Genomic DNA, 27,629 nt, shown 5'->3' with positions numbered 1-27,629 from the left:
TGTTGAGGCAGGCATGTCTCATTTACAAGGGACGCCTGTTTGTATATCTCATGGTTTCAGAAGTCTGAAAATTATTCAAATTTAAAGCTGCAAAATAAATAATGTTACTCAGAACATGCTTTAAATCCTCCTCAGAGTCTGCTCCTTCACATACTGTAAATAGCGACTTTTGCATTACAGTGGTATTATTTTCCCCCCTTAAGAGAGGATGTAAGTAATTGGTTATGTTTGTTTGTCTGTTTAGTGTCCACAATTTTCAAATTTTGTGTAGTTGTAGATGATTTAATGTTAGCTGGGTTAACGTCCAGGCCAAAGCAAATGTGAAAATCGGTAAAACTTTATATTACCAGCAGTTGTTATGGGTAATTTTCAAATGTCACAATAATATACTACTATTGTTAGTGCCCGAGGTCAAAGTTCACCTTGAAAAATATCTGAAAGGAGACAGAGAAAGCTGTACGACACACTTCTTTAAATACTTAAAGTCACAGTGACACCATAAACTTTTGCAGCTGTCATATTCATGCTGTTCAGTCCCTCCCCTACGCTGCTCTGGCAAATCAGTCATCATTACTGGGCATAAAATGTATCGATACTGGTCTGTCTGTGCTTGATTAGCCTAATTAGCACTGTGTGAAGTAATTTGGCTTGAATGTGACTGGAAAGTCATACACTCTGGACTTCAAATCAAAGTGTTTTCACAACTGACATATACAGTATTTTTTAAAGTATAAACGAGTATTCAGTTGAAACCCAGCATTTCAGATGGAGTTGTAGTCAAAGTTGCCACAAACGATTATTTACCAGCTTCCTGAAAATGTTTCACAATAAAAGCCCTGTTAAGAAATGAAGGATTTCTTTCCACTTTCTTGGATTTAAATAGGAAACATTCCTACATATTTTTGTGTTTCCATTGTAGCATTGGTTGTGTGGTGTGGTCAGTGTTTCTGGGCCTAACAGATTGTTGGATAATGGATTTAATTAAGCTAAATTTGTCTTTTATTTACCTACATGTTGGTTTATTGAGGCTGTGTTTGCTGAAAAAATGTAAACATATTTGGAAGAGAATCTCGAGTTATGTTAGACTTCTGTCTTACGAGTCACTCATTTCTTGCCAAACAATTGTTAACCATCACCTTAAAATAAAGTTCAGTGAGGCTTAGTACAAGAACTACTTGCTACTTTCTGCAGTTCAGTCACTGTGAGGAAAATAAATGATAAGTAATCAGGTTTTCAGACAATATCTGTTTAAAGTTTTTAAAAAAATGTGGCAGCCATTAATACTTTTATTTATTGTACATTGTCCACATTGTTTGTTTCCTCTGTGTGTGTAAAGCCCACTTGGTCTTCTAGCGTGTGTTTCCAGTCTGATTATACTGCTACATTTGTATCACAAGTTTATTGAATATTGCTTTTATGCATTCTATTTATTACACAAGAATTGAATACTCCAGTGAAACTTGTTGCCACTCCTGCTTTTCTCGCTTTCTTCCTCCTGGCTGTACTGCTACTTTGTTATCTGCTCCTCTATCTTGATATTTCCCTCCCCATCTAACTCCCCCTCTCTCCTCTCTAATGACAGTCAACAAGGCTGATAGGCTGATATATTTACACTGGTGGCAAGGGAGGAAGAAATCATCAGCCAAACCCTGTCCTGCCCCTGGGCTCTGACAGGCGGGGCTTGGAGGAAACCCTGGCCGCCTAGCCACTCCCAGAGCAGGGCATATCTCTCTCTGCTGTCCCTGGCCCTGCTCAGATCTCACAGCTAGATGGGACCAAAGCTTTCTCAGGCCCACAGACTCACAGACACACTCCCACATCAGCTACCGGGGGGAGAGTGAGCGGAGAAGAGAAAGCAGCAGGCAGAGTGGAAGGCTGCTGCTGGTGGTGTGCACGCTGGCTGAGAGAAAGACAGGAAAGCCAGTGTTTGTTTTGTTTTGGTTTTTTTTTTGCTGTGCCACTTTTCCTCTAGATCTGTTGATGAGCCAGGCTGGGTCAGCTCTGGGTCTCGTCTCAGTGTGGGGTTCAGAGGTCGGGGTCAAAGTGTCACTGCTTCTTGAGTGTGCGTGGCTATTTTGCAACTTTTGAACACTGGAACTGTACTGTAAGCATTATGACTCTTCTGGGCTCTGAACACTCCATACTAATACGAAGCAAGTTTAGATCGGGTAAGTCCAGTGATGACTGAAACGTGACTTTTATTGCTTCTCTGTTCTGTCACAACTTATGAACACTTTCTGTGTACAGCTGTGTTTATTCTCAGAAGCCGCACAAACAGTTTGTCTGCCAACAGCATTTGAAAACAATTCTCCGTACGTTGTGTCATTCGTCTGTCTTCGCGGATGAGTTGTGTTGATACTCAGAATGTGCTCCTCAGTAACAGCAGCCGAGTGACAGGTGTGTGTAATACACAGTGCTGGCATGTGATGGCACAAGGAATAGCAGAGCGAGGTCCGCGTGAGTCAGAAAGCTTCCCATCACTCTGTCACAGTATGATGGATTTACAGACGTGATGTCCATCAAACTCCTTGTAAATGACACGAGAGAGAATGATGTTTCAGACAGGTTAGTGCACTTGTTCAGTCCCAGTCACTAACCCTCTGCTGCTGCTGAGGAAAGCCAGTCAGACACTGTCGTTTTCAGGCTTTGATAAAAAGAGATTAGAGGTCAAAGGTTATCTAAATATGGCTGCATTGGAAGCTGCGTGTACCTGAGTATATCAAAGCGGGAGGAAGGGTCTGGACTACAGCACTGACTTAAACTCCTTCTAATACACATCAGATGTTGGGGATTTGTATCCATCTGTCTCCTTCACGTACACAGACTCCTTAATTCCGTCACTTTCTTATTCCCACACGCACTTTCCTTAGTTTGAACATACTTTGTCTAAGCTCGCACGTGTGTGTTTTCAGTGTGTTTGTAGTCTGAGCAACACTGCCACCTCCCTGAGGAAATTGCAACTGATCGTAGCTGTTCAGCTTGTTCTACACTCAAAAAGCAGCTGCTTCAAAGCGGTGGCTGTAGTGGCTCCGGTTGCTACCTCCAGTGTGCCTGTGAGCTGTAATTGCGTTCCAGAAATGGCAGGCTAAATGATGCTTTTCCTTTGATTTGTTTAGAGCACATCAGTAGGGTTGGAAATGACCCCCGGTGCTCTGGGGAGCATGAGAGGCTGGATTCAAAAGCAGCATAAGGCTTTTCATGAAGGTTGCTCAGGGTCTGTGTTGCTCTAACCCTTGTGCTATAGCTTGTTATAATACAACACAGATGTAGAGATATTGTCCTTATGCCAAAGTTTGCTTGATATTACAGTCACAGGAGTTAATGCCGCCTGATAAAAGCGACTGCTTGAGCTCATTTATGAGCGCATGAGTGAAATGTTGTGCGTAAGCGAAGTAAAATTGCCCGTAAATGTCTCTGTGATAACTGCTGATGGCAGGGGAAGTCGAAGATGATCTGCTGTCAAGGATTTACAGTTTCTTTAACATGAAGTACGTTGACTTACACTACACAGCAATTGTCACTCCTATGCACCATGCTTAAATGACAATCAAACTAATCAAAGCCATGGGAACTGCTACCGCATGGTTGAAGCTAAAAGGAAAGATAAAGATCTCATTTAAGTGCTCCCCACGGAGCGCCGAATCTGAGTGTGTGAGGTACTGACGAGTTCTCATGCTGATTTGATTTAGAGCTCAAATGACCACAGTCCATGCTCTTAAGCTCAAGGCCATTGCATAATATTATGACAGAGACGTCAAATGCAGTGCCACATGTTAACCATATGTAAATCAGCAGTGCATACATGTGCTGTCTTTAATATATAACTATTTCAGACCCATTTTCACTTCTGATCCCAAATGTATAAAACATAAACACGCTGGATGTTTTCAACCTGGATCACCGAGAAAATCGAAATAGTAAAACAGGAAACTTAGTTTGATGTTCTTTTCTGAGCTGGCAAACATTTGATGTGGTATTTGTCACGTTTGAAATATGATCTGTGAGTTTATCAGTTAAAAGCAGAATAAGCCTTTCACTCCACCGGTGTCATCTATAAAAAATAAAAAAATCCATCTGACCCACAGCAAAAAAAAGAACAAAATAAACAACAACAAAAAAGAAATTATTAACTTAGCTTAAAAAAAACAGGAGGAACCAGCAGTCTGCACTAAATGGATAAGCATACCATGCAGGCAGTCACATGACAAAATTTGTGGGTTTATTCTTTGTTTAGGAAAGTCCGTACTGAAGAAATTATCGCTGTTCTAGAGCCTTCATGAGACTCCTCCAGGCGCTAATTGCAACAGTTATTTTGAAGTATTATTCAATAAGTGATCAGAATAGGCTGTAAGTAAGAATCACTAGTTAAATGATATAAAAAAAAACAACAATTTGCTATAATAACCTACAATAACATTTTAAAAAACACTTTTACTTTTTTTGTAGAAAAAAACACTTTTGCTTCTCTTTTAGTAAATCTCTAATGTTAAATGCTGCACTACACTAGCACTAAATTAGTCTCATCTTGCATTTATAATGCTGTGCTATAACGAACGTGTCACCAGGTAAAATTGCAGCAGAATTCTTGTCTCTTCTGACAAAGTTGGTAATAAGTTACGAAATGAGAGACTACCCCACAACACGCTCTGCTGACGATGATTTGCAGTCTTACCTGTGTTTCTGAACGCAAGTGAGATTTTTTTTCGCCTTCTTCAACATACATCCAAATGTCCTTATTACCCCACTCTTCACTATGACTCACTGTCAATGGAGCCGCTCCAGAAACTGTACCTTAATGGTGGAGCGTTGGCTCTCCTCCACACAGGTCCTGGCTCGCATTCGCAAACCTGACTCCAACTGTCCAAGACCGTAGAAATAAAATATGCCAGTTGTGTTTTAAGGTGGATTTTCACTTTATGCAGAGGTATTAGACTAAAATAAACGTAATACTTCATTTAGGAATACCTGTTTATTACAAGTTATACAGTTACACCCATATATCTGTCGTGAACACATTCCTGATTGCACTAAGGGAAAGTTCAGGAGGATTCATGTAACAAATGCAACCAGTGTTGGAGCTTAAGTGTAAAAGTGAGGTGTTATTATTATCTTGTTTTGTTTTTTTGTTCTTTCTTCAGTGCGGTGGCTGTGAGTGTGTGAGGCACAGAACAATAAATCACAGTATCACTCAACTGGCTTGTGCAATTATCAGCACTTCACTGGTGCAAACCAAAGCCAAATGACAATTTATTTGCACTATAAATCTGAAAAATTGGGTTTGTCTGTCCTTTATTGTCAAGAAAGCCCAAGTTAAAACAAGTGTCTTCAGTTTCAAAGTCAACATTCAGAGAGGCGTAGTATGGTTCAGTGATCTGTGATTACATAGCTTGGCTCTGGCCCACTTTCTATAACATGTATACTCTGCAATCAGGACAAGCGAGTCTTTGGTCTCAGCAAAGCTTTTGGGGAGAAAGAGCAGATTACATGGCAGCTGCTGTGCTTTTCCAAGCACAATTATTGATAACCTGTCAGTGAACATAATAAAGAGCAGCTGATGTTTCACCTGGCTTTTTCCAAGAAAATTAGAGACAAAATTTGCACGTACGACCAGATTCAGGCTGTTCAGGCTGATTGTTACGTTAGCCCGGTATCATGACATGATGTTTGGATAGCGCATTGATTTCCGTAAGTCATTTTGTTCATTGTTCATTTTGTTTGTTGTTAATTTTTATGAATACATATAATGCTGTGTTTAAATCAAATTTGTTCATATTTGATCTCTGACAAATGTTTCAGGCGTATAACTCTCTCCTAAAAGTTTCACAGGTTATCTGCTTTTGAAGAGAAAAAATCAAAGAGGAAGTTTCTTCAGCTCACAATAACAGTTATTCTGTCTTTTGTCTGACAATGAAATTATTTTATTTTTTAAAGCCCTTTTTCTAAAGCATATATAGAAGGGGGAATAATTATTTGATCCCTTACTAAATTTGTAAGTTTCCTCACCTACAAACAAATGGACAGTCTTTAATTTTCACGACTGTCATTTTAATCGAGACAGAATATCAACCAAAAATCCAGAAAAAACACAATGCATAAAAATAGCAAGTTACTGAGTGAAATAAGTATTTGATCCCCTACGATCTAGACAGAATTCTGGTTCCCACAGATTGTAATCAGTCTGATCTCAGCGCATTACGTGTATAGATTACACTTGTCACAGAATCAATTTCTTCCATTCTAACCTCTCCACCACCATGGTCAAGACCAAAGAGCTGCCACGTGTCCCTGGACAGGGTCCCTAGACAGGGACACATGGGTGGAATGGGCTACAAGACCATCACCAAGAAGCTTGATGAGATGGTGGCAACTGTTGGAAGAAATATAAAAACATCATCAGTCACCCTCAGTCTGAAGCTCCATGCAGGATCTTGTCTCATGAGGTGAAGCTGCACAGGAGAAGCTTGTTAATAATATGAAGACGGTTGGACCACAGTCACCAAAAAAATACTATTAGTAACACACTACGCCATAATGGGCTGAAATCTTGCAGCGTCTGCAAGGGGCCCCTGCTCAAGAACACGCATGCACAGGCCTGTGAACGCCTAAATGATGCAAAGAAGGCGTGGGAGACAGCGCTGTGGTCAGATGAAACTACAGTCAAGCTCTTTTTTTTTAGCATCAACTGTACCTGCTGTGTTTGGAGGATGAGAGGATAACAGAAAGAACATCATCCCCACAGTCGAGCATGGAGGTGGAAGCATTATGTTCTGGGGCTCTTGTTCTGCTAAGGGTGGAGGACAACTTCAACACATTGAAGGGCCAACCGATGGCCGTGTATCACAAAATCTTAGACAAGAACGTCCTTCCCTCAGCCATAACTCTGATAATGTTCGTGGAGTCTCCAAACCTCAATCCTACCGAAATTCTGTAGAGGGAGCTGAAGCTTTGAGCTGCCGTGCAGCAGCCAAGAAAAAAAAGAGTTTCTATAAAAAGGAGTGGGCCAAAATCCCTCCTCAGCCATGTTTTCCTTGGGGAACAAATACTTTTTTGACTCAAAATATAACGTCCATTTGTAACTTTTATGTCACGTGTTTTTGGTAAATTCTGGCAATGCTATCAGCTACTTGCGTAGGCTACATTTAACTACATAGATTCATAGCATAAGTATAAATGAATGCTTTAAGGGTTACTGTTACATTACTGGCTTACTGGCGGTGCTAAATTTTAAAACGAAAATGTTGCTTTTACAAGGACTTAGCTACCCTCAGTACTGTTCAACTTAAACTGTTATTTTTAGATTCAAATGAGTGCAAGCTTGTTGAATAAAAAATCATTTAGCTATAGTTACATTCCATCTGTCACCTGGTCTTAAAAAAGAAGAGACAACATTTGCATGCAGGAAAGTGCTCATTTTTCCTTGTCAGAAATTGTATCGGTTACATGTTTTGGTAAGCTTCCAATCGGCAACTAATGCCTTCATTTGCTCTTTGGGATGTCGCGACCGGCAGGTCACGACCCCCTCGCTGTAAACGAAAGCAGATGTCAGATGAAGGGAAGGGCCTGATATTACATAATTGAGGTGCTCTCCCATGAGAGACCTGTGATGTGGCGCCTGAGCTCGCTGACACACAGTCAAACTGTTAAGAAAGTTGTTACATGACATCAAAGCTGGAAGGCTGGAAGAAATTCATAAAACGTGTGATTGCAGCCAGAGCTGCGTGAATATAAACCACCTGAGTGAGATAATTAACAATAGGGGAGACAGAAAATGATTAGGACCTAGCAGGGAAAAGGGAACATTTCATACTTATGTGTCGGATCCAGGATCTGACCGGGAGACCTTCAGATAATACTGGGGAGGGAAAACACACACAGACAAAGAAAGAAAGAGAAAGCAACAAAATCACAGACGCACTCAACCAACAGACATTGAGGAGTTTCTATGTTTATGACCTTAAACTCCCACCTAGACTCCCCCCCCCACACACACACACATGCAGGGCACAGTGAAACGTGTGCACATGCTGTGGACCACACACTGCAGAGCAGATCTGTTTAAAAGCCAGGAGCTGTGTTTATCATTCCCTACATCCTGCTCACAGAAATATTTGTGAGCAAGCTGCGCTGTTTTGTGTGTGTTTTCTGTATGCATATGTGCACATACGTATGTGTCCATGTGCATCTGTTCAATGACTACAAATTGAATGCTGGTAGCTTTTCATTCCAGCCCACAGACAGAGTAAAACTATGCTAATTCGACTTTAAGTTTCATTCTGAAATACCGATTTAAGTGGCTTGTATTCTCAGCCTCTTCCTGCTTTTTCTCTGTCCCTCTCCTGTCTCTCCATACCTCTTTCTCACCTTCGCTCTTTATCTGTCCTCCTCTTCCTCCTCCTACCCCCAACTTTAGTCCTACAGTTAAGACTTCAGCAGAGGAGGACACGAGAGCAGCTGGCAGACCAAGGCATCATGCCTCGTGAGTAACACCTTCCAACATGGAGCTGCTGCACATCCAAACACACACACACACATGTACTTACATGCTTTCAGACTTAAGTGTGAGTCAGACAGTCAGAGGGAAAAAGTGTGAGAAACTCAAGCATGTCAACTTATCACACTTGTCCCAATTAGCAATTAGATACAGAGGTGAAAGGTCAGTTCCCCTGACTGTCTAGCTGTTAAAATAATGTAGGTTTTATCTGTCCAAAAGATAAATGAGTGTTCTGCTTCCATGCAAATACGAGGTTGATAGGTAACTGAATTTTTTACATTCATTTATGTGAGGCACTCCTTTAACATTAGACTTGTTCCATTACCAACAAAAATATTAGTGAGCTTTAAAACTGTTTTTAATTAATTTGGGGGTTTTTTTCAATAATTTAGAGCAGTGAAAAAACAAATATTGTGTGCTTTGTCCTCGGGTGTGTGGTGGATGTGGGAAATATGAGCAGTTACTGCATTTTTCAAATTTGCCCTAGGTCCCCTTGGCTCAATCAGTATTATTTTGAAAATCCAGGAATGAGGTTGTGAGAAGCACCAACTGCCCGAGTTTCACATGCATCGGATCCTTGAGTCTGACATACTGCTTGACATTTAAAGAGAAAAGGGAAAAAAATAGTTAGATGTAGGCCTGAAATGAAAACTATAAAAACAGATACCAGCTGTTAGTCAAAAGAGAGACAAAAAGAAAGAGATCCACAGTCTCATGGACAATTTTTCACAGTACATATATGTTACTGATGGACGTGTAACATGAATCCAGCCGTATTAAAGAGAGAAAGCAAAATGAAACAGGCAGCAAAAACACAACAAAGCACATATCTAGATAGTGGAGATGAATAAATCCAGAACCAAGGAAAGCAGGTGGCTTTATGCTACAGAGCAGAGGAGAAAGAGACGGCCAGATAGTGGCTGCAGCCCGAGAACAGGCAGACAAGATTGTAAGTGACCGCCGAGGAATGCTCTTGTGCTGGAAGAGGACATTCGGCCTCAGAAGAAACAGCTTAGGAGGCCAGATTCACAAGAGGTGGCACCTGTTTACAGCCCGGCGCTGAGAGGCATGCCCAAACACAACAACTGAGCGTGCAGGCCGCATTTACAATAAAGAGGCTTTGTGCTTTTAAGAGCACGTAAGTCATAGTGATGAGAACACATAGACCTGACTGTACTGAGCAACCTCTTAAATCTTCACCCTTGCTGCGATTGATGTTCCCTCCTTTTCTTCAGGTCAGCTTAGTGGATGTTTGCAGCTTTTCGGGTTAGCTGTGACTGCCAACACACGCCACGCGAGAGATAAATTTCAAATATTCATGAGAAAGTAGTTTGTTTAGTGTGCGACATTACAACACAGCAGACAGCTACTCATAAAATCGAGATTTTTATCTATTCCTGTTACTTTAAAGCATCTCGTAAGTCATCTCGGGAAACATGGAATTAGTGAGCCATGCAAGCAAGCTGGTTTTGTCCCCCCCTCGATTCCTTGCATGTAGAAACAACAAGGGGACCGGGTGACCTGGACTACAGGCTGGGGATTTGTTGAATGATATGTCTGGCACCGTTCGCCATTTCACAGAGGCTCCAGCCTCAAGATAAACCTCTGGTAAGTGTGCGGGGGAACGGAATCCAGGGGCCCGGCGAGCCCCTATCAGTTTCTAGGAGTCTGTCACAGATAAGGCAGCAACGAGAAACACAATTGGCCAGCAGGGCTCCAAGCACTCTTTTAAAAAAGAAATTTCAATTGGCTGTTTATCTCTTGATTGCAGGCGGTGGTGCAGATCTGAGAGACGTTGCAAGGACTCGTATTTGTGCTGTTTGTCATACACCCACACACTAGATGTCTTATCGTTCTTCAAAACATCATCCGTCCTCCCAAAAAAAAATCCGGCATTTCTGAGGAGGGCACAACGTCCTCCTCCTCCTGCGACTGCCGCTTCTGCTGCTGTCGATGTGATCCCTCAGATGCTGGTTGACTCTGCCTGGCTGTGTTATTCCTGCTCGGGGGAGATGGACACGGCACAGGGTCTGTGTATATATTACCCAGGGAACATCTGGTGTTTATTAGACTATTCAAGAATCCGCCACGGCCTCTCGGGCCCGACTGGCGTGTGGCCTGCATGGGAGCACACACTGTCTGCCTGCTGGCCACAGGTCTGACTTGACACACACATACAATCTAATATTTCCCCATAAAGATAACAGGCCCGTAGCTGCAGGTTTACTGTGCTCTCTGTTGCTTTAAAATGTTCATTTCCACAGCAGAAGGACTTTAATCCTCAGTGGATGGAACCACAAAAGGAATCATTCCAGCTAATGCACCAAACCTCTCTGTGTAGTGTTTACGCATGACAGTCAGCAGTTAAATGTACTGCAGTAGGTTTAAAGAGCACTGTATGTTTAAAAGTGAGCTTCAGACTCACCCGATCATGTTACATTAGACCAGCGCAGTCGCATCAGGCCAAGTTCTAAACAGACGATAACGCCGACGTGACCATGACAGCAGCTGATGCTTCTCCACTCTCTCTCAGAGGAATGGGGCGTGCAGCCACAGCGGATCATCTGTATTACCCACCTCAGTGTTTTTCCTTCTACTCAAATCGAATCTCTTTTTTCTTCTTTTCTGCTCCTTTTCATGCTCCCAACATTGTTTTTGTTTTTTTGTTTTTTTATTTTAACATCCCTTCACCCCCAACCCCCACTGCAGATGAGTCTGGATCTGCCAGAGCTTTCTTCCTGTTAAAAGGGAGTTTTTCCTTCCCACTGTCGCCAAGTGCTTACTCATAAGGGGTCATCTGATTGTGGGAGTTTCTCTGTATTATTGTAGGGTCTTTGCCTTACAATTATACAGAACTGTGTTGTGATTCGGTCCTATACAAATATAATTAAATTGAATTAAATTTACCTTTTTTCCTGTCCCTCCCCTTTTTGAGTTCAGAATTTGTCTGTGTTGAATATTTTTCTTTTTTTTGCTCTTTATGTTCTTCATTTTCTGGAAGTATCAAAACTTCTAACATACAATGATAATCATTCTTAATCTACTTCATTGTCCTCTCTTTTAACATATTTCTTTCTTATTTTCAAGTCAATTCAATTTTATTTCTATTTATACAGCGCCAGATCACAACAACAGTCGCCTCAAGACGCTTTATATATTTGTACGGTAGACCGTAGAATAATACATACAGAGAAAAACCCAACAATCATATGACCCTCTATGAGCAAGCACTTTGGCGACAGTGGGAAGGAAAAACTCCCTTTTAACAGGAAGAGACCTCCGGCAGAACCAGGCTCAGGGAGGGGCGGGGCCATCTGCCATGACCAGTTGGGGTGAGAGAAGGAAGACAGGATAAAGACATGCTGTGGAAGAGAGCCAGAGATTTTATTCTCTACCTCCTGATGCTGCTCCTTCCTTCTTTCTGTCTTTTCCTTTCTCATTCATCCTGTTTTAGTAACGTCTGCCTCTTCCTTTTTTTCGTCTTCTTTTGTCAGAGATTGATAGATGTCTATTTTGACTGAGATCTTTAGCATAATATTTGCTTTATCTAAAGTTTAAAAATGCCTAATATTTGAACATTAATCTTGATTTTGATGAAACCTATTTTTCCTCTGAAGCATTACATTTCAGATCCGTTTTTCATCAGACACTAATACTCTCTCTAACTTGTCCAGCACAAAGCTCAGTATCATTCATTTCTTTGTTGGCGCTGGATCCTATGTCATCCCTCTGAAATATCCCACTAAAATTATATTTGACCAAATAAGTGCTGTTGCTCTTTCTTGGACTCAGATAATCAAACTGATCTGGTGCGCTCTCCGCACTGCTTGGTAATCAGTCCTGCAAGTGCTGCGGACAGATTGTAGGCCAAGCCAGGTTAGCTCTGGCCCTGATTATTTATCCAGGATTTAACAGAGATAGATTGTAGAAAGTTGAAAATCTTACCCACTGCAACCCTTTAATTAGAGCCTCTCCATTTATTTTTCTAGTATTCAGACTGTACTAGGAGTAAAAGCAGCTGGACTGATATTACAGCTGATCCAAAATGTAAATATTGATTATTGAAGGATAAAAGAAGTGTGGAGATAGCAGCTGAATGCAGAAGTGTGTAGATTAATAATGATATGATAAAAAAGGGAACAGAGGTTTAAATGGAAGACCATTTTACTCTGGAATTTAATAAACAGATGAGGAAAAAGCCCTGATATCACTTCAAAATTATTGTAGTTTGTTACTTCTAAACATCATCTATAACTTTGGTTACTGTGGGTGTTGTAACGACAACATTCACAATAAGACGAAAAACTAAAGTCTGCATTAACAAAGCATACACAAAGAGTTATTTGCCATATTCTTATAATTACTGACATTATTGATATAATATTTTTAAATATCACAGTTGTCATCCATACGTGGTTATAAAAATACCCCAATCAAGTTACAGGTAAATGTTCTGTAAGGAAAGAAGGAAAAGTGTAGAAATATTATGAGCAGAATCTCTCTGCGTACAGGAAAAGCAGATCTGCTGTTATGAATTCGTGGTGTGCTGCAGGTGCATTCCTAAAATGCAACGTTCATCTTTTTGCTACTGAAAAACAGCCTTGTGACCTTAACTTGTCTTTCAAGTAGGGCAGTGGAAGTGTGCCAGCTTAACCGCCAAGTTGTGCTTTCTCACAGCTTGCTCTTGAGACGCGAAGAAATCATCTGTGTTTATAGTCGTAGAACAGACACACCGAACGGTGGAGAGGAGGAGAAGGATTGCATAAAAATGCAGACACAGAGCCCACGCTCATTAATTGCAGGACATTATCCCACTTATAGATCACCAGTGACACTGTCAGTTACCTGAATCCTCTAAGAAATGACCGCAGTAACGGTGTATTGAAGGATCGGGTTATATGGTTTGTTTTTAAATGAATTTCAACATTAGTTCAGAATTGTTTGAAAGTTATATCTGGAAGATGCTCAAAATCGTTACTGCATACTTATCAGAGATCTTTTCATGTTAGCATGTAGTATCAGGGTAAGGTGGAGCCATTATTAACTAGCTTATGGAGTCATTATACACTGAGCAGGCATACCAGGTGAAGTAAATAACATTTTGATGATCTCTTTATCATGGCGCCTGTTACTGGGGTGGATATATTAGGGAGCGAGTGAACATTTTGTCCTCAAAGTTGATTGGTTAGAAGCAGGAAAAATGTACAAGTGTATGGATTTGAGTGTGTCTGAGAAGGAACGAATTGTGACGGCTAGACGACTGGGTCAGAGCATCTCCTGTGGGAGGCTCCCAGTCTGGAGTGTGCATTGATTAGCTGAACACCAGGATGCACTATGGGAAGAAGGGAAGCCAGCGGACGCAGTGTGATGCTTTGGAAAATGTCCTGCTGGGAAAACTTTGGTAATTCGCCCTGCCACAAAGCAAAATGGTTTGAGGAGCACAAGTTTGAGTTGACTTGACCTCCAAATTCTGTTGCTAACAACTTGGTACCAGATACCACAGCACACCTTCAGGGGTCTAGTGGAGTCCATGCCTCAATAGGTCAGGGCTGTTTTACCAGGCTAAGGCAATATTACGCAGGTGGTCATAATGTTATGCATGATCGGTGTAAGTTATTCTGGACAACATAGACCATCTAAATCTTTAAAAGTAATAAGAGTCACTGTCAAACAAATGGATTAAGGATCTTTGTGATCACGGCTAAAGTGCATTATATCAAAGTATACTTTCAACTGCAAACATAAAAATATACTTTTAAGCATGTACTTCATTACTCTCCACTCCTTTAGTGTAGTGTTTCCCTGGTGTGTCCCATGTCGTTGATGTTGTGGTCCTGCTCTGTGTTATCCAGACCCGGCCTCAGGCGGCTCCAATCTGGAAGCCCAGCTGAGGCTAAAGCGAGCCCAGCTCGCCGAGGACTTGAATAAGAAGTTGGCTCTCAGGCCAGGGCCCATGGAGCTGGTGCAAAAGAATATCATTCCCCTAGACTCTGCCATCACGATGACAGGTATCAGTGGAGAGACGCCGCCACGTGGTGTAACCCGACTTTAACACCCGCCTTAGCCTGTGCGTTTATATGCTTGTGTGTTTGGAACTAAAGTTTAGGTGTAGAGTTTGTTTTGTGTAAAAGGGCCCTTCTAACTGACAGACTGTGTGTACTCATTAATGAGGCAGACTGTAAGCTACTCAAACGAGCATTGTACTTGAGTGGACTGCACTGCTACGTCGGTCACATCGTTTAGTCTTCTAACAGGAGAAACGGATTATTCCAAATGATAAGACCTTCAAAGGGTCTGCACAGATCAGAGTCTTCAATGCATCACAACCCCTTTTGTTTTTCTCTCGTGCTGGAGAGTCATGTGCTAAAGTCAAGTTTATAGGTATGAGCAATGATATTTCTCTTTATTTTAACCTGGTCTATTTTTGCATATGTGAACCACGCTAATGTTGCACTCTCCAGCAAAGTCTATTTTGGGAAAATATTACAGTGTTTCAGGAAACACAGGAATTTTAGAGGAATTGTTTTAAACACTAAAATTACTAAAACTATTAATTACTATCACTATTCCTTATTTCTATTAATAAAACACTGGTATTACCACAAAATATGAGGGATATAAACCATCTGAACAAGCATTTTTCACAACCTGCCCATGTGTTCTTGTTTATCTTTCTGATCAGTCAAGCTTTGTAAGGCATATCAAAATGCATTATTCAAGTCAAAATTTGAATTCTGGTCTTGATTAGTGGACCACCTATGCATCAAAGTATTCTTCTTTGTACATTAAATTTGAATGCCTTAACAGGGATGAGGGCTGTTAAAATGAACATTTGTGTTTGTAGCCAGAAAGAAAGAAAGAAAATCCATGTAAAAAAAAAAAAAGGTGCTTAGCAATCAGCATTTACAAATGTCTATTATGGACTCAAGTGTTTGAGGAGTGCTCTTCGGTGCATCGTGTATGCTTAAACAAAGATTTAGCACTGCGTGAAGCGCAGGGCCGGAGCTGTCCCACCACGCCGCTCACATCTCACACTGTTTGGGTCCAACATGTTACTCACTCTCTCTGTTCTTAGCAGTGCAGCGAGTTTTCTTTCGACTCTGCTGTTTTAGCGGTTTTATGTTTGCCTCCTTAAGCTTCCAGTAAACATGTTGCACAAAGGAGCCGGCAGGCTGCGGTCAGCTGGTTTATAATACCTCTGCCGGAGAAGGGGATCTCCGTTTATCGAGATGAACAGCAGCTGTATTTGGGTCCACCCTTTTTCTTTAGAAGTCTGCGATGTGTGTGCGTGTAGAGTGCATCCTTTGCCACATGTGTGGGCGTACCTGCCTGTATGTTTGGACCTATCTGCTCATCCCCCCCCCCCCCACCCCCCTCTTTTGTCTGTGCTCTGACTGGCTCCAATCAGCCACCTACAAAACTACGTGACAGGACCAGGCTGTTGTGACCCCCACCCCGCCCCCTTTGCCTGCAGCATTAACCCCTCACCTTAAAGCTCTATATCTCCCTACATAACACTCCCAGTGATTGTTTCAACCTCTGTCTGGTAATTTTGGAAACTGCCTGACCCGCCGTAGCTTGTAAACCAGCCATGTGAAAAGAGGAAGCGTACGTGGCGTGCAGATTTCCTGTAATTCTGCCAACTCAATCTCCCGGTGACAACAAATTATCTTAAAGAGTCCTGGACTGTGCAGCAGAGCGAAAATGCACCGAGTAAATTCACACACAGACCGTGTTGGTGTTTTTCCCTACAGACTTAAACATGAACAGGTGGGAGGAAATGGCATTTAGGACAATGCTATTTACTAAGCTGTGCAGTAAGCTCGCCGAGTGTGTGTTTGTGTGCACTGCAAGGTCATAGAGTTGCACAGAATGGACCTGGTACTGTGATGGAAACCAGAATCTGTTCCTGGTTGTCACATGTTTGGATACAAAAAGAGAATCTTATACCTCTCAGCGCGCACACACACACACACACACACACACACACACACACACACACACACACACACACACACACACACTCCAGCCTTTACCACCTCCTTCCCTGGCTCTGTCCCTTCAGCTCCATTAGATAGTTGCTCTTAACTACCCCAATCAAAGCTGAGTTCCCTATCGGGCCAGCCAATCAGGAGCGTTCTAGAGGTAAAGTGGTTGTGTGAGTGTCTTACCCACACAGCGTAACACCTCCGAGCTGAGTGCTGTACTAGGTGTGAGTGACAGGCAGTGTGTGAATACCTCTGCTCACATACATTGTGTGCAGCATGCAGTATGCATCCAATCAGCCAAGGAGCAGGTAAAAAAAATGTTTCACAAAAACAGATGTGAAAAGGGTCCAGTGGTTTGTGGATTGAATGAAATGTTTTCTTGAAATGGTGTTCAAGGCGCTTTGGACAAATTCTGCTGTCATTTGGTTTGTGGGACAAAGGTCTTACCCTATCAGCAGCACGTGTAACTAAAGCCTGGTGTATTTAAAACTACAGAGCACAGAATGATTGAACCTCCACAGATACAGTGCTGGAGTAACATAACAGCGTGTTAAACTGAGAACCGTTTCCACTAAAACAACAGGTTGAGGTTGAACACAATAGTCTTGCGACTGGTCATTTGCTGTTTTAGATTGCAGATGAAGTAGTTTGGTGGTAAAGTCTGACTGTCAGCCGGCTGGAGGCAGCAGTACTGATTGGCTGTTTCAATAACTGTAATATCCAGGCTATAAAAAACTGGAAGGAACATATTGAAACATGCTCGGTTATTAAAATGTGCTCTTAGTGTCTTGAATCATAGGTCTTGTGATAATTGTATATCGATGATGACTGTGACAGTTTATACTTGCTTTGCTTTTAGTTCTGGTTAGATTTTGCACTTTAGTTTAATTCACCTATCTACATTTTTCCAAATTTTCTTCACAGATTGTACTAATGTTATGTGGAATTTTTTTGAGCATAGTAATATTGTAACAGCCCTGATGTGTGTCTCAGTATGCAAATGAGTTAGATGGTACATCCCATGTCAATTGTAGCAATGCTGCTAGACACTGTTAGGTTAGGTGATCTTTAAAGTTTCTATGTGGATCATTTCCTTTAGGCTGTAGTCACACTGTGCAGATTTCTGTTATGTCTGATAACAACGCACGCCTGGCAGATTGAAGACGATCCGAATGCATTCTGTGTGCACTTACAGTTTTTGTTTTGTTTTGTTTCTAGGTGTAAAAGGGGTCTAGGCTGATAGATATTACATCGCTGACACCCCCACGTATCTCTGTTTTTGTTCTTCTTGCAGTAAACCATGGTAAGCTCCCTAAGCAAGAGGACTCCTATGCATTTGAGGAGGACAGCAGCAGCGAGAGTCTGTCTCCAGAGCAGCACCACAGTGATGAGTCGCAGGGTTCGGCCTGCCCTTCATCTGAGGCTGTCGGCAGTACGGCCTCCTCCTCGTCCTCACCTGCCCTCACCAGCGAACGACAGGTCAAAAAAACACACAAACACGCCTCCTCTCCTCTCCTTTGTTCTATCCATTTCTTTCACTCAAGCTCCCACACTGAGCAGCTATGATTACCACCAGTTTATTTCTGCTGCCCTCCTGTGGTAGCAGAGTGAGCTGCACATCCTCTGTTTTCCACTGTTGGACTGAGTTGACATAGGCAGGTGTCACATTCCTGCATGCTGAGCCATGCTGGCGGCACAGCTGCCTTTATATGCTTGCTGCTTACCTTTCACTCACGGTGACCTCATTCCAACGGTCACCAACAGAAACGGTCCCTCAACTGAAATTTGTGCCAGAACACAATTGTTTATATCTCTTAGACCTCTGCCTCTTAAATGTTCCAACTGAATCATCATCCCTCTGTGCGTCATGTCAGGCCCAAAGGTTTGTTTAAAGCTTTTTGGAATACTTTAGCGGAGGAAACATCAATACATGAGCATTTTAGGGATAATTATTCTATTTGGATTATAAACTGTCAAGCAGTCTCCCTGTCTGTTCAATTTACCTTTATAATCATGAAGAAGAAATGAGAAGAAAACAGATACAGTCAGAGCAAAATGCATGAAATCTAAGGCAACAATAGCAAAAAAGTTGCCAAAGACTATAAAATAGCTGCGTAAATACAGTCGTTCACTTTTATTACATCCTGCCATGTGCTTGTTTAGTATTGTTTGGAACCAGATGTCTGTCAGTAGAGTGGATACGATAAAACAACTCCAAGGTTAAACCTCTTTGAGTGAAACTGAGCTCAACAGACCAGTTTATCAAATGAAGCGAGAAGAAAACTATTCTTTACGTCTAAACTGAAACACTTTATACTTTAGTAATTATTTCTTTAACTTCAGCCTGGAAAAGTAAATGTACTTTGTTTTTATTTGTGGATAGGGTGGTGTAAGCAGAGACCCCCCTGATCAAAGCCAGGATGAGGGGCTTTCTGGTGCTAACAACAGCCAGACTACTCCCCCAATACCTGTTCCTGCTATCGTCAAGGTCAGTTTGTCATTAAACTCACTATCATCTGCCACCTGGCTGTAGCTCAGGTGGCAGAGCAGGTCAGCCACTAACCATAAGGTTGGTGGTTCGATAGCAGCCTGGGATCGAACTTGGGCAAGATACTAACCCAATGTTTGCCTACTGGTGGTGGTTAGAGGGCCCGGTGGTGCCAGTGTCCGGCAGCCTCGCCTCTGTCAGTGCGCCCCAGGGCAGCTGTGGCTACAATGTAGCTTGCCATCACCAATGGGTGAATGACTGCTTTGGGGTCCTTAGGGACTAAGTAAAGCGCTATACAAATGCAGGCCATTTACATTCTTAACTTTAACAAATGAATTTCTAACCCTAACTCAGACTTTCTCGTCCTCTCTACCACCAGTCTAAATCTTCCGACAAGAACCGTCACAAGAAGCCCAAAGATGTGAAGCCTAAAGTCAAAAAGCTCAAGTACCACCAGTACATTCCTCCAGACCAGAAGGCAGAGAAGTCCCCTCCACCCATGGATTCGGCCTACGCCCGACTCCTCCAGCAGCAGCAGCTCTTCCTGCAGCTGCAGATTCTCAGCCAGCAGAAACACACTCATGCGCAATCGCAGACACAGCAGTCGCAACATCCGCATACCCACACTCCGCAGACGCAGGCCCAAGCCCAGTCTCAGGCTCAGGCTCAGCAGAGGCAGCCCACTTTCAGCTATCAACCCCACACACCAGCTCACACCCAGAAGTAAGTAGAGAACATATCTGACGAAATCTCCTCAAATTATCTACTGCAAACTTGTGTAGGGGGGGGGGGGTTAATAAAAGTAATGCTACATCTTACTCTTAAGTGTGATCCAAAACAGTAAATAGCACAAAAAACATGAACTGAAAGACTTTAAAATGATGTAGATTAGGGAAGAAATCTGGGATCTGATTACTTTCTGTAGGTTTGAGCCATGGTTAATGTCAGAACAATAATAAACTCCTTACATCTGCATCAGTAAATATGAGATCCAGTTTTTAATTTACCATCTTACATACTGCAGACCCATGTAACATGTGGTGCACCCACCAATGTAAGCAGTCAGAATGTTTTGGCTCATCAATATATATATATATTTACTTTTGGGTAATCTTCTTCAATTGCTCCATTCCAGAGGAGTCAGTGAGCAACTATCGGCTTGTAGTTCCAGTGCCCCGTCGAGCACAGCCAACAGTAACTCATCCTCTCCAGTCAAGAACACATTCCCCAACCAAAGCAACATCGCACAAGTCAAACCTGGGCCCCTGCCATCTAATCTGGATGACCTAAAAGTAGGTGATACTAGAGAGGAACATTCTGACAATCTTCTCTCCTTAACATACATATGTAATCCTTTTTATTCTCCTTTTTTTTCTTTTGCCCTGCAAGGTTTCAGAGCTGAGGCAGCACCTGCGTATTCGTGGCATGCCTGTCTCAGGCACCAAGACTGCCCTCATCGAGCGACTCCGGCCCTTCAAAGACTCCAACACCGGCTCCTCGCCCTCGGGATCCTCTGATATCACCACCATGACCTTTCCTGTCACACCCACAGGGTCCTTGTCCTCCTACCAGTCCCCATCCTCCTCCAGTGCTCTGTCCCAGGGAGGCTATTACCAGTACCCCAGCACCTCCTCCACCCCACCCATCTCGCCGGCCTCCTCTGAGCTGTCCCTCAGCGGTTCACTCCCCGACAGCTTCAGCGATGTGCCCATGTCTTCGCCAACACAGTTTGCCCTTCATCCATCTCCTGCCCAGCTCGGCGTGGAGGATGGCTTTGGGGGAGGAGGAGGTGGCAGCATGGGTGGGGCAGGTCAGAGGATGGGGGAGGTTGGTGGTATGGATGGTGTAGAAGCCGAAAAAGACAAGATGCTGGTGGAAAAGCAGAAGGTGATCGAGGAGCTGACGTGGAAATTGCACCAGGAGCAGAGACAGGTGATGATCTGTTTCTGCTTCCTAACACTTCATGGTGGATCTTAAGAGAATGAAGGCATTTCACCTCTCATCCGAGGTTCCTCAGGTCTAAAACCAAAAGCTGGACCCATGACTTTTTTCACAACTTGGGCCATGTGATTACACACTAATTAATAGGTCAGTGCTTCTTGAATGAGAGGTGAAAAGTCTGCTTTTTTTCAAGCTCTTAAACCTACCACTACATGCTTTGCTAGTCAACAGGTGGATGTAAAGTAGAGATGTTAAGAAGGCTAATTTTCATTTATCAAGTCTATGTCATAGGCAGCCATGAAACTGCAGCATCTAATACTAATGCAACAATCAATCATGTTATTATTTATAAAGTATTGAGTTGTAAATTGAATGCTCTGTGATCATGCTTATTAGGTTGAAGAGCTAAAGATGCAACTCCACAAGAGAAAACGTTGCTATGGAGCAACACAGGATACGGTCCCTCCTGCATCTCATCCTCCCATGCACCACCAGCAGCACCAGACACCAGCCATGATGGGGCAGCATTTTTTTGGGGTGACTATCAAGCAGGAGCCTTTGTCTTTGTCCTCCAGCTGCCCTCTGTCCTCCCCTAAACAGCCTAAGTGCCCTCCTGGTAGCTGCAGAGAGGATATGGGACACTGCGGTTCCTCCATTACCAACATGGGGGTCCCCGGGGGACCACAGTGTATGGATACAGGCCCTGCCTCTGGCAGCCCCACCGCTATGTCCACCTTCCTCAGCCCACAGTGCTCACCGCAAGACTCTCCTATCAGAAAATCTTCCAGCAGCCCACAGCCTTCATCTCCTAACAACCCCTACCTGCTGTCTCCTCAACTGGGGAGGGATGGCTGTAGTCACCCCCACACCCAGGGAAACAACAGAGCATGCAACATGCAGGTATGATGCCTTTATATTTAGAATGACCATTTTACTGACTTCTATTAGATAATATAATTAAAACAAGAAGCAGTATTTACTTTTAAGGGAATAGTATTGTATTTTATATATATTTATTTAGTTTTCTTTGTTCTCTTCTAATGTACTTTGAGATGTTTACCTTGAAGACCATGGTGGATTTGAGACAATAATTTAACCAATGTTTTAACATGACCCCACTTTACACCCCTACGAAGTTTTATCAAACTATCCTGTTTAGAGACAGAAAGAATGATATGGACGCAAACAAACGCTACCAAAAACATAACCTAATCAAGGTTTGTTTAGCTTTATATTGCTATTTCTTTATTTTCTATGGATATTCTGATTTTTATTGTGATTTCTTTTAGCATTTATATATTCCTGTATTTGCTGTCATGAGATCACCAAAATCATTAGGCATCATCATCATCAGTGGGCTGCATAAGTAAATGTATATTATAGTATAAAAGTTAAAGAAAACCGACATAATACTTATCTACATTTTTAAATGTGGGCAGCCACCAACTAGCACAGAAACATATGTAACTAGCATTAGCTTTTACAATTTCCCATCATCTGCATCTCTGAAAACATGTTCAAAACAGTATATGTAAATATTTATTTCATATACAAAATATGCTCTCTTTAGTTTAGGTGGGTTTTTTTAGTCTTTTCTTCTTTTGTTGATTTCTAACGTGTTTGGGGCATTTTATTTTTGGCTAACTAGATGCAGCAAAAGAGTGGCGGTCCGCCTATAAACTGCTCCTATCCTTCCAACCAAAGAGGTCTTCAGGGAGTCTATCCCAGCTCAGCTGACTGTGGCCTCAACAACAGCAGCCCTGCTAAGGCTGAGAGCCAGAACATGCAACCAAAGGTAATTTTCTATCCACATGACCAGCATTTTACAGCATCGTCACATCAGCATCATTTACTTCAGCTGAATCATCTCACATGTATGTTACTGTTTTCCTTTCTTCTCTCCATTTGTGGCCTGTCTCTGTGTATTATTGTCTTTTGTTGTGAAGTTCATTTTGTCATAACTTCATATCAGTTTTCATCATATATTCCTTGACATGTCAGTGACATTTCCTTTACAAGACGACAACGCCAAATCATTTTTTAGAGTAAACTTTTCACTGTGATGAGATTTTTTAAACGTGAGGGCCTAATTTGGGTAAATCCCCCTATAATATACTAATATCACTTTTCACCTATTTCCCATATAGATGTCAGTTTTGCCAAAGTGCCAGGTCCCTCCCCCTGCCTTCAGTAGCTCAGATTCAGATGCATCTGACTTAAGACAGCCCCCATGCTATGAGGATGCAGTCAAACAGGTAAACTCAAATCCATGATAAAATTCAGTAGAGATGGCTGGCCAGAAATTTATTTGACCTTTTTTTGGCGTTGCTCTCATTCCACTCTTCCTCCTGTGGTCTGTCTTGTTTTTTCTTTCTTCTATTTTTATCTGTGTTGTAGTTTTTGTTTTCATCCATCGCTTTGTTCACTGCACTTTTATAGCTATTATGACAACAGCGTTATAGTGATTTTATTTTTAACCATCGTAATTATGTAAAAATTTGTTACAGTTGACAAAATATTTTATTCATTATATTAAACTGTAAAAAAAATGCCTACAGTGTTGTGAAATGTATTGTTTTGTTTGCACATAAAAGGGATTTTCCCCCTTAGACATAAAAAGGTTAGTGAATAATTAATAATTATTAGAACACTTGTTGTAGCTCTACATTTTTGACTATGAGCAAAACTAAATTTCTGTTACCTTCTTAATTTCGCCAGCAAAGCAAAATAAAGCACATCTAAATTTTTTAAAGCCAATTAAAATATTTCTGTTTCTCTGAAACAAGCAAAAAAAACCTCTATCTTTTAAAGCTAGTAAAAGGGGCCAAGTCCCGTTTTAGGAGCTAGAAAGTTTTAAAAAAAAATCAACAAATTCAATTCAGTTTTTTAAGTGTTTAAAATTTCAGCTGATAAAAGGAATGCACTTTTTGTTACTGTTACAGCAACTGACCCGAAGTCAGCAGATGGATGAGCTTTTGGATGTGCTCATAGAGAGTGGAGGTAAGGATTCATTCTATAGATCCTATTGGCTGAAGACGAAAGCATTTGAAATCACTACCCGTTGTTCACAGTCTTACCTGACACATTGAACCTGCTGTGACCCTCCCTCCTCTCCTCTTTCTCTTCAAGAGATGCCAGCTAACGCCAGAGAAGAGAGGGAGAGGTCCTCTGTAACCAAAGTTATGCCTCACATTACTGTGTCCCCAGGGTGTCCCGGCCTCCTCATCCCGTGGTTTCACCGACATTACGAGCACCTCTCCCCCAACCAGCTCCCTTACGACCACGCAGCCAATCACGTCACCGAGAGCCACCCAGACACTCTGCTTGGCAGTCCCGTCGGCCGCGGAGGGGAGGTACCTCTTCTTAAAATGGCAGCAGAGGATGGGGGCCAGGAAGATGAAGGGAAGCGAGAGGTTGATCGGTACAGCAGCCCTCAGAATCATCATCACTCTCATCATCCACAACAGGACAAACTTCTGAGCAACCGAGATCTGATGGACACGTCTCTCTCGGCCATCGGCAGTAAGGCATCCGCCAACCCCGAGGTGCAGGGAATGGTCAGCATGACCTTTAGTGAGACGGCTTGGGAGACAATGGAATGGCTCGACCTGACACCACCCAGTTCTGCCACTGCCTTCAGCATTGCTCCACCCAGTGCACCAAGCATTTTTAATGCCGAGTTCCTGGATGTAACAGACATTAATTTGAACTCTGCCACAGACCTTCACCTGGAGCACTGGTAAAAACAACACTGTCCCTAAAGTGCTGGTTAGCAGCATACCAGCCATCGAACTCAAGACACCAGCTTGCAACTAGCTGCACGGACTTCTGATATTAGCTATGACAATACCAAAGACCTATTTAATTCTGTTCTTAACAGCTTTAAATGTTCACGTGTTGCTCCTTGCTATGATCCAGTGGAATGTATAACCATTAGCAGATATGCAAAAGCTGAAATCTAAGCCAGAAAATTGAACAACTGTCATATCCCAACCTTTCCACTTCACTGAAATGTGGTTCTTATGTTGTCGTCATACTCAAAAACTAAAGCCCTTGTGCTTTTTGGCATGATCTTGATGTGCACAACTACCAAGTACTTATGACAGCGGACATAGTGTCAGAAGAAACGTTAATGTAACTTAAAAACCTGATTACAGTACTTTACGCCAACATTTAATACAGTATCAGTGCTTTGACTTGAAGACACAGTTTGACTTTCATTGTGTACTTTGAGTTATATATTTGTACTGGAAAAAAAACCCAGAGAGGACTTAACAGGTGAATTGGATTGCTTAGTAATGGCCATACTGTAAATATCAAAACTGACAGAGATAAGTTGCCGTCTACATATTATGTCAGAGGTGTGGAAGAACATACAAACAACAAATCAAATGCTTTCTGTAATCACTTCATTATTTGATGTAAATATGATTTTTTTTAATTCACTGTGCACCTCTAGCTTAATAAACACTTGTCACAGTTTGCTTGAGCTTAGTATATGTGTATAGGTTAGGTCATTTGAAGGAATCTTTTTGTACTTATTTGTTTTCCACTATTATCCACAGGATGACACCTTTAAAAGAATTATCTTATCAGTTTATATCAGCAGCCAAATGCTGCCTTATTTGCAAAAACTTTTTATTCCCAAATTTTAATATCAAATGACTGCTCCCCTGGAAGTTGTTGACTGATGTGATTTAGATGGCTCCACCCATGTAAAGCTCACATCTAGTTTTTTCTCTCTCTTTTTTGGTCGTTAAAATGCCAGCATTTCTGTTCCCATTTACATTTATTTATTTTGTGCTTTTGTATTTATAGTTGATCCTGTATTTATACATTCCTTTAAAACAGATTGGGGCTCTATATGATGTATGAAAAAAGTACCATTATCGATCACTGACATTTCTTCATTATTAGTTCTCTTAAGAATGTGATACAAAGTAAAAGAACCACTTTGAAAAGCCATGTTTTCCTAACTTACTTTAAAAAAATAAATAAATAAATTTGTAATTGACAATTCTTAGCACTTAATAGGATGATGTAATATAATCAAATTTTTACTGTGAATACTGGATATTAATAAAGAATAGACTTTCACAAAAGCCAGCCGAGATAAACCCATTATGCACAGTAGTTATAGGTGAGAATGACAAACTCAGAACCAAATAAGGTTTTAGTTTTGATTAGTAAATGCATTTTTATGCACCTAAAAACTTAGATTAAAAATTAATAAATAAGTATAATTTCTTGCATACCTCCTTTATATCTGTCCGCTGACTGTAAAGCTACGGCTAGCAGTTTGTTAGCCTAAATTGCATAAAGACTGACAGATGGGGACAGACCGAAGTGGCTTTGTCTTCAAATCACAGAATCAGCCTACCAGCACTTCTGTTTTATGTTCCTAGTTACATCTGTTCATTCATTCTCAAAAGACCCAGTAAGCTTCATTCATTGTTCACAGTACTCACCGTCTTTTCCAAATTAGCATTATCTTAGCTAGCTCATTGGTCATTAACTTGAAAATATGATATTAACTTTACTCCACATAAACTTGTTCTATTTAATGTGAGTATTAGACATAATACAAGTTTTATTAGCAAAATGCTAAAATAAAGTACTTTTTTCATGCAGTAAAATTAATACTAGCAGAACTAGCAGTCTAGATTTTGTTTGTATGTTTTTTTTTCCCACTCAGAACACCCGAGGAGACAGAAAACTTTACTAATATGTATTTTCTCTTCATTCATGTTCTATGCTTGAGCAAATTTTTAACGGCAGTCCGCTTGCTTTTACACTTGAACCAGAAGTGCTGGTAGGCGTTAGCTACATAAAGTGTTTCTACCTTATTCCAGTCTTTATGCTAACATTACCACCTAGCTATTTTACAGACAGATGTAAATGGTTTTGATCTTAGAAAGATGTATGTCATTTCCAGTAATATAAAATTATGACTTCAGTTCCTTGGCTAATAAACCTCGTCCAATTATTCGTGTCCTCTGTAACCATGGTTCTCATGTCATGTTGACCAAATTGTTGTTTTTTGTTTTGTTTTTTTGTTTGTTTGTTTGTTAAAATGAAGTGTTGCACTTGAGTGGCTTCTCTGGTTACATGTTAGCTATTACCCAGCTTCAGTATATGTCAAAGCTAATACTTTATTTCCTGTCTTCTGTTGTCAGAACAATTACTGTCCTTTTAATTATTTTTGACAAATTTTTAAATAATTTTCCCTAATTAAGAGAAAAGTAATCTGACAGAAGCTTCCATGTTGCTTGGCCACTGACTTGCCCAAGTCCCTGTATACTACAAAAAAAAGACAGCAATAAACTTATCACTTATCAAAATTATTTTGGCAGTTTTTTTTCGTGTCTAAATTCAAAGAAACACACAATACAGGTTTCCAATCTTTTCCGTGGGAACTTTATTTGTAACGATCAATGAAGATACAATATAATATTCATTGCCCTTAATAATATCTTATAATCTAATATGAACATTCTAGTAATTTTGCAATTTATACAACATGTACCCTGGAGATTCACCAGCGTCAAGTTAGCTTCCTGGAAACACATGACAGACTACAACAGCTCTAGAGACAGTTTGAAGTTAAACGGCTCCATCTGTGGGCTTTCTCTGGGGTCTGCACCATTTCGTGTTAGACAGAAATGGAAAGTCGCTTACCAAAAGAATCGTGTGGGTTCTACAACGTCGCCACCTATGCGGT

At 41.4% G+C, this 27,629-nt stretch overlaps 1 protein-coding gene across 5 annotated transcripts; it reads left to right on the top strand.

Moving 5' to 3' along the window:
• The first annotated feature begins 1,752 nt into the window (after positions 1 to 1,752).
• myocd (myocardin) lies at positions 1,753 to 25,013 on the top strand. Of its 5 annotated transcripts, none has more exons than XM_080305665.1 (12): positions 1,753 to 2,168; positions 8,411 to 8,476; positions 17,774 to 17,958; positions 18,863 to 18,967; positions 19,347 to 19,690; positions 20,103 to 20,259; positions 20,357 to 20,899; positions 21,305 to 21,808; positions 22,557 to 22,703; positions 23,056 to 23,163; positions 23,851 to 23,908; positions 24,116 to 25,013. In XM_080305665.1, exons 1-12 carry the CDS (start codon positions 2,114 to 2,116, stop codon positions 24,649 to 24,651), a joined length of 2,808 nt encoding a protein of 935 aa, XP_080161791.1. In that variant the 5' UTR covers positions 1,753 to 2,113; the 3' UTR covers positions 24,652 to 25,013. The 5 variants fall into 5 exon arrangements, with proteins under 5 accessions (XP_080161791.1, XP_026033210.1, XP_026033211.1 ...); XM_026177425.2 differs by having other exon boundaries at positions 24,038 to 25,013; XM_026177426.2 differs by lacking the exon at positions 8,411 to 8,476 and having other exon boundaries at positions 24,038 to 25,013.
• The last annotated feature ends 2,616 nt before the right edge of the window (positions 25,014 to 27,629 follow it).

The sequence above is a fragment of the Astatotilapia calliptera genome, chromosome 8 (genome assembly GCF_964374335.1).
Source record: "Astatotilapia calliptera chromosome 8, fAstCal68.1, whole genome shotgun sequence".
In the NCBI taxonomy this organism is placed as follows: Eukaryota; Metazoa; Chordata; class Actinopteri; order Cichliformes; family Cichlidae; genus Astatotilapia; species Astatotilapia calliptera.
Note: the sequence above shows the minus strand (reverse complement) of the source record. Positions and strands in the feature narration are given on the sequence as shown.

Excerpts from the sequence above, each read along its gene's own strand:
- myocd (XM_026177425.2), top strand. The coding sequence starts at position 2,114 with ATGACTCTTCTGGGCTCTGAACACTCCATACTAATACGAAGCAAGTTT. Across the intron at positions 17,959-18,862 it reads CCCTCACCAGCGAACGACAG|GGTGGTGTAAGCAGAGACCC; the intron begins GTCAAAAAAACA and ends ATTTGTGGATAG. Across the intron at positions 23,164-23,850 it reads ATGAGGATGCAGTCAAACAG|CAACTGACCCGAAGTCAGCA; the intron begins GTAAACTCAAAT and ends TTACTGTTACAG.